Source organism: Dama dama, chromosome 25, assembly GCF_033118175.1.
Source record: "Dama dama isolate Ldn47 chromosome 25, ASM3311817v1, whole genome shotgun sequence".
Taxonomy (NCBI): Eukaryota; Metazoa; Chordata; class Mammalia; order Artiodactyla; family Cervidae; genus Dama; species Dama dama.
In genome coordinates this window covers 76,969,775-76,977,174 of record NC_083705.1, presented here as the reverse complement: position 1 = coordinate 76,977,174, position 7,400 = coordinate 76,969,775, and the positions used below count along the sequence as shown (strand labels likewise).

Below are 7,400 nucleotides of genomic sequence, written 5' to 3'. Positions count from 1 at the left end.
CCCCAGCTGAGTGCCTGCAAGACACGCCAGACACAGCCAGACGCCTCCACAGCCAGAGCCAAATGGGCACCCAGGACAAAAATAGCCATCAGATGACCAGAGGGCTGGCTCCCCACCCCGTCTAAGGCAAGCTGCTTGCAGCAGCTGCAGCTAAAAATAGGCGAGAAGTGGCCTGGTCTTTGTCAGAAGCACAGGGTGCAGCTCGGTCCTGTCCCAGGCCGCAGGGGGGCCATGCAGTCGCTGCGCTTCATCTCCGCGGAGGCCCTGGTGTCCCACCCCGCGGGGGCCCAGCAGAGCCTGGACGCTGTGGCCCACAATCTATACCCGCTGCTCTTCAAAGCCAGCTACCTGCTGGAGCAGTCCATCGTGATCCGCCTTCTGCTGGAGCGCTGGCCGCTGGAGGAGTTCCGGCTGGGCCCTCTGCTGGGTCCGAGTGCGGACCATGCGGGGGACCTGCGGGACCGGGCCTGCAGGGCCTGCCTGGAGGCCTGCGTGCACGGCCTGGCCGACCATGTGCTCCAGGGTGGGGGCCGCCGGCAGCTGCGGGTGGCCGACCTCACGGGCATCCGAGACGTGCAGGTGCAGAGGTGCCCCTGCGGGCGGGCACTGGGCAGGTGGGGCCGGACGGAGCTGCTGGCCAGGACCTGCTGCAAGCTGCAGTCACAGCCCCGCGCCGCCCGGCGCCCTGTTGAGGTCCTGGCCGATGTCTTCATCACTGCGGGCAACTTTGAGGTGGTGGCACGCGCCCTGGGCCCGGTGGGCCCCAGCCCTCTGCGCGTGCGCTGCCTCTCGCTGCGGGCAGATAGCCTGGACCCCGGGCAGCTGCTGCACGTGCTGCGCCTGGCAGGGCCTCGCGAGCTGCGCCGTCTGGAGGTGGTGCACAACGTGCGTCTGCACGCGGGCCACGTGCAGCAGCTTCTGGCCCAGGGAGGCTTCCCGCGGCTGGTCTCACTCACCCTGCCCGCCAAGGCCTTCGACACACCCCCAGCCGGCACCCCCGCCCCCGACGGCGAGGAGTCGCTGCTCGCCTCCATCTCCCGGGCATTCAGCGGGATGACGCAGCTCACGGAGCTGCACGTGGCCTTCTCCACGCTGACCGGGAAGCTGCAGACACTGCTTGGGTGAGTCTGGGGTGACCGGAAGGAGGGAGGCGGGGGTGGGGTGGGGTGGGGGACATCTGCCCTCAGCCCCTCAGCCCAGGTCAGGGCTGCCCAGGGCTGTGCGCAGACCTGGTTACTTACAAGGCACAAGACCCCTTCCCTGTGGGTTTTGCCCAGCCCAGAGCAGCCAGAGAGGACCCATGGGGAGGGAGGAGGTCTGGCTGGGACTGGCGTTAGGGGCCACCTGGGAGCCCCATGCTTCAAAGGAGACTCTCCAGTTGGTAAGGAAAAGAGAAGGGTCCTGATTAGCAAGCAGGCAATATAGAAGTAACTCCATCACATTGTATTAATTACCTGTCGGTGTAACAAATCACCCCAGTGCTCGGGCTTATGTGGGCAAGACAGGAGCCCTGTGGGGGCAGCTGTGGTCTCTCCTGAAGGCCTGTCCGGTGGGAAAGTGGAATAATCCACTTCCATGATCATTTTCATGACTGTCAGTGAAAAAAAGTGAAAAGTAAAAGTCACTCAGTAGTGTCCGACTCTTTGCAACCCCATGGACTCTACAGTCCATGGAATTCTCCAGGCCAGAATACTGGAGTGGCTAGCCTTCTCCAGGGGATCTTCCCAACCCAGGCCAGGCCTCCTGCATTTCAGGTGGATTCTTTACCAGCTGAGCCACAAGGGAAGTCCAAGAATACTGGAGTGGGTAGCCTATCCCTTCTCCAGCGGATCTTGCTGACAAGGAGTCAAACCGGGGTCGCCTGCATCACAGGCAGATTCTTTACCATCTGAGCTATAGGCGACCTCAACTCCTTGGATCATAGGCCCCTCCACAGGCCCTCTGGACAGAGGCCCAGCTCCTGTAAACTTCCCTGCAGAGTACGATGCCGATGCTGATGCTGCTGCTCACGGTGTGGTGAGGGCCAGTCACCAGGCCAGGGGAGGGCACCACCTCGGATCACCACCTTGGCAGCCACCAGCTGTGAATATACTTACAAAAATTATGGAAAATAACTTCTTATTTCTTGAGCCAGTGAGTGTGAGGACATCTTCTCCGGTTTAGGGAGCCCTTGGCTTTCTAGAATTTTTCCTTTATGCAGCGGCTGGCCAGGGCCTGCACGGCCTCTCTTCCCCGGGGCACCTGGGCCCCCCTCCCTGTCCCCCATCCCTGCTCCTCAACCAGGTAGTTGCCCAGCTCAGGAAAGGCAGGCCCTGAACCACACACAAACACGACTGCCGTGTGGCCGTGCCCTGGGACCCTCAGGACAGTCCTGAGCTTGTGATGCCTGGGGAAGCATGTTCACAGCCAGACGACCTGGCACAAGCCTGCAGGGCCATCTCATTGGCTCCGCCCGACATCACCTGTCTGCCCTGACCCTCTGCTCTGCACACTCGCTGAGGGTCGTCCAAAGCCCCAGAAGGTCCAGGTGTGCGGTGTGTCAGGCCTAAGTGGGAGGGAAAAGACAGCTGTGTGGTCAGGGGAGGTCAGTTTCCAAGGTGACCTTTGAGCAGAGACCTGGCCCCTGAGTGGAGGGCCCGGGGACAGTGAACCAGCAGGAACCCTGCAGGGGAAGGGCCTGAGCTGGGGCTGTGGCCAGGTCTGGGAGACACGGAGAGGGTGGCCTCGGCTGGGGGGTGAAGGACAGGTGAGGAAGGGAGCAGGGAGGAGGAACGGGGGCAGGGAAGAGCCCGGTCAAGCCCTGGAGGCTCTGAGCCCGACTTGGGGTGATCAGCCCCACAGGACAAGGGTTGCCCTGGCTCCCTTGGCCCACACAGCAGACCTGGTGGAGAGACGGGAAGACCGGCAGACAGGGCCAGGCTCCCACAGCTCCCAGGGTGGTGCCTCCCTGAGAAGACTCGCTGCTGAGTCACATTACAGCAGACGGACACCGGGCAGATTCGCCGGGGAAGACGTGGGTCTCGGGGTAGACAGGGCACACACCCAGGGCCTGTCCTGGGGGAGGAGCCCCGACTGTGATGACGGGCACATGCCTGTCTGCCTCCCTCCCACTTAGGCCTGACACACGGCATGCCTGCACCTTCTGGGGCTTTGGATGGGCTCTCAGCGACCAGCTGACTGAAGCCCAAGTGTGCAGAGATTCCGGGAAGAGAGGTGATGTCAGGGCGGAGCCAACAAGACAGCCCTGCAGGCTTGCGCTGGGTCGTCTGGCTGTGAATGCACTTCCCAAGGCACCACAAGTGCAGGACTGTCCGAGGGTCCCAGGGTGCCGCCACACGGCAGTCGTGTTTGTGTGTGGGCTTGGGGTCCGCCTTTCCGGACACATGGGGAGCACATTGGAAAACCAGGCCCAGGGGTTTCACTGGGGGCTTGTTGGGAGGGCACCTCGGCCTGGCATGCATGGAGATTTCAGATCCCAGAAGGAGGCCTGTGTCAGCAGGCACCACGTTGCTTGTACAGACAGCTCATGCCAGGGGCCCCTTATCGGCTGAGTGGGGGGCCTTTCCCAAATCCAAGCTCCCAGACACACGTTGGCAGTCAGGCCTGCCCTTTGACCCTTTTCCACACAGGAGTTCCCCCCACCCCCCCAAAGGTTGGGGCAGGGCAGCTGGGGAGAGGGCTCCTTATGGGTGGATGGGGGCATGAGAGAGATGGCGGTGGAAATACTCCGCACAGGTCAGGGCCTGAGCCACAACCTGCAGAGCCGTGGCAGGTGGACAAAAGCTCTCTGCTGTGTCGGCAGCTGGAAAACCGCAGGAGCTCTGGGCCCAGAGTACAGATGCAGGGTGAGGAGGCAAAGGAGCCCCAGCGGGCGGGTGGAGAGTGGACCCCCACGTCCTGGCGATTGGTGCTCAGCCAGGTGACCCCAGACTCAGGCCAGGAATCCCCAGGGCGGGTGTGGGTCTGGGAGAGCACCTGGGCGGGGCAAGGACTCCTACTCAGAGCACAGGAGGGTCTTCAGGTCCCTGGCAGGCTAAGAATAGACCTCTCCCTGCCCTAAAAGCCTGCGCGCTCCAGCGCTTCATTCAGAGCCAAGCCAGGGTTTCATTTCCTGCCAATTCATAGTCACCTCACGGCCCCACAACAAGCTTGTGAACACACAGAGCCCTGTTGACAAAAGAGATTGATGATTTTGGTGGCTGAGGACAAAGGCCAGGCCTGTCTTCGGGTAAAGTTGAGCCTCTACTGCAGGTGGCTACACGCTGTCTGATGACCCAGCCCTTCTGTTGCCCCGGGGCAGCCGCAGAGGTACAGGAGGTACAGGAAGGTCTTGCCTGTTCAGATTATACTTGATTTACAGGCACTGAAATTTGAATTTCATATCATTTTCACATGTCACAAAATATTCTCATTTTGATTTGTTCAACTGCTTAAAAATGAAAAACACAGTCCTGCTCTCAGGCTGAGTGGAGTCCCGGGCGGGTGGGTGCGGCCCTCAGCCGCAGTCTGCTGTGCCCAAGACGGGATTCACCCCGAAACAGGATTCACCCCAAGGCCCCAGAGCACCCCAGGGCCTGCTCTCAGCCGCTATTTCCCACCTTGCCGCAGCCCCCTCCGGACGCCACTGAGAGTGCTGGACGTGGGCAACTGCGCCCTGAACCACGAGGACATGACCTTCTTGGCGAACTGCATCCACGCAGCCCACCTGGAGGTGCTGGACCTCAGCGGGCACTGCCTGGTGGACCTGTTCCCTGCCACCTTCCACCGGCTGCTGGGCCAGGCCGCCCCCACGCTGAGGGCCCTGACCCTGGAGGAATGCGGCCTCGAAGACCGGCACGTGGGCGCGCTGAGCCTGGCGCTGGGCACCTGCCGCCGGCTGCAGGAGCTGCGCTTCCTGGGGAACCCGCTGTCGGGCCGCGCGCTCCGGCGCCTCTTCGCCGCGCTCTGCGAGCTCCCCCGGCTGCGGTGCGTGGAGTTCCCCGTGCCCCGGGACTGCTACCCCGAGGGCAGCGCCTACCCCCAGGACGAGCTGGCCATGTCCAAGTTCGACCAGCAGAAATACGACGCCATTGCGGCAGACCTGCGCGCGGTGCTGCTGCGCGCCGGCCGGGACGACATCCAGGTCTCCACACCCCTCTTTGGGAGTTTCGACCCGGACATTCAGGAAACCAGCAATGAACTCGGAGTTTTCTTGCTGCAAGCTTTCAAAACTGCTCTAGAAAACTTCTCCAGAGTGCTGAAGCAGATGGAGTAGGCCCCGCACGTCCGAGGCGGGTGCGTCCGCGGCTCGGACTCCGGGGTCCCGGCCCCGGGTATCCCCCCGCCCACCAACTGGGCGCCGCCTGGTGAAAACATCCAGGCGCTGCCAGAGCGCGGCCCTGCCTCCGCCGGACCCTCTGCTCGCCCGGCTACCTGGGAGCAAAGACAGAATGGGGGTCTTCTTGAGCCCCATGCTCAGGGTTGCGGGGGAGCAGGCCGGATGCCCAGCGGTGGGAGCAGAGGAGCAGCCCAGGCAGTAGAGGGTCGAGTGAGCTGCAGGGGCGGGACCGGCACTCGGGTGCTGGGAGGACTGGCCAGTGTGAGCGCAGAAGGACAGAGAGGATATCTTTCTGGACACACAGATGAAAGCGACCAGCTGAGGAGAGAGCGAGTGAGGGGCACAGCGGCCCCCGGGCTGCAGGGCGCAGGTGTCCGCCCTATCCAGGAGGACATTGGCTTTGCTGGTTAATGGCGCTCCCTGCCCTCTGGCCTGCAAGCGGGAGGCGAGGGCTCCGCTGGTGCCAGGCTGAGCCCAGAGCAGCCAGTGGCCTCTGGCTCTGATGCCTCCCCTACTCCCACCTCCACCGACCCTGGGCTCAGGGGGCTCCAGCTGGGGTTGGGGGAGGCTCCTTCTGGCAGCTGAGTCCTGGCGCTTCAGGAGTGGTTAATTCCAATGTTTGGACTTGGTTTCTACTAAGATCAGATTTGTGCAGAGTGCTGCATATTAAGGTAATTAAATATTAATGCTAATAAAACAAGTGTGGCTTATTCAGATATGGTAGTCTTTCTTTTTTAATCTAATGGGTGAAAAAAATGTCTTGCATTAATTTGTATTTCCTAGATGTTCATGAAACTGGGCGTGTTCATATGCTTGTTGGCTATTTGTATTCCTTTGTTAACATGATTTATTTAAACAAAAACAAAAAGTTCACCCACTTCTCCCCTTCCCCCACAGGACCCTTGCCTGTTCTAATCTCTTTAACTTACATGTAGAGTACATCAATGTGGAATGCCAGGCTGGATGAATAACAAGTTGGAATCAAGATTGCTGGAAGAACTATCACCAACCTCAGATATGCAGATGATACCACTCTAATGGCAAAAAGCAAAGAGAAAGTAACAGCCTCTTGATGAGAGTGAAAGAGGAGAGTGAAAAAGCTGGCTTAAAACTCAACATTCAAAAAACCAAGATCTTATGGCAGAGGGGAAAAGTGGAAGCAGTGACAGATTTTATTTTCTTGGGCTCTAGGTTCACTGCAGACTGTTACTGCAGCCATGAAATTAAAAGATGCTTGGTCCTTGGAAGGAAGGCTATGACAAACCTAGGCAGCATACTAAAAAGCAGAGACATTACTTTGCAAAGGTCCAAGTAGTCAAAGTTATGGTTTTTCCAGTAGTCATGTATGGATGTGAGAGTTGGACCATAAAGAAAGCTGAGTGCTGTATTGATGCTTTTGAACTGTGGTGTTGGAGAAGACTCTTGAGAGTCCCCTGGACTGCCAGGAGATCCAACCAGTCCATCCTAAAGGAGATCAGTCCTGAATATTCATTGGAAGGACTGATGCTGAAGCCGAAGCTCCAATACAGCCACCTGATGGGAAGACCTGATTCATTGGAAAAACCTTGATACTGCGAAAGATCAAAGCAGGAAAAAGGGATGACAGAGATGAGATGGTTGTATGGCATTGCCAACTAGATGGACATGAGTTTGAGCAAGCTCTGGGAGTTGGTGAAGGACAGGGAAGCCTGGTGTGGTACAGCCCATGGGGTCGCAAAGAGTCGGACATGACTTGGCAACTGAACAAAACCAAATATACATAGTATTCCACAGGGCTTCCCAGGTGGCTCAGTGGTAAAGAATCTGCCTCCCAATGCAGGAGCCACAGGAAACGTGGGTTCGATCCCTGGGTCAGGAAGAGCCCCTGGGTCTTCGGGAAAGACACAGAGTGGGCCGGAGCGACAGCGTGGTGGCTTCTTGCTCCCTGTGCTCATCAGCTCTGCCCTTTCGCTCACCCCTGCACGTCTCCTCAGGTGATGTGCTCGTCAAGTCTCACTGGCACCTATTTCAGCCACGTGGACTTTGTTATTGTAAGAAGCTCTTGGGAGGCACAGGGCAAATTTTTGAAATGATTTTGTTCTAA

General features: G+C 59.2%; 1 protein-coding gene across 1 annotated transcript; it reads left to right on the top strand.

The window, feature by feature from the left end:
- The first annotated feature begins 231 nt into the window (after positions 1–231).
- On the top strand, positions 232–5,254 carry LRRC14B (leucine rich repeat containing 14B). The gene is made up of 2 exons (XM_061129405.1): positions 232–1,121; positions 4,609–5,254. Exons 1-2 carry the CDS (start codon positions 232–234, stop codon positions 5,252–5,254), a joined length of 1,536 nt encoding a protein of 511 aa, XP_060985388.1.
- The last annotated feature ends 2,146 nt before the right edge of the window (positions 5,255–7,400 follow it).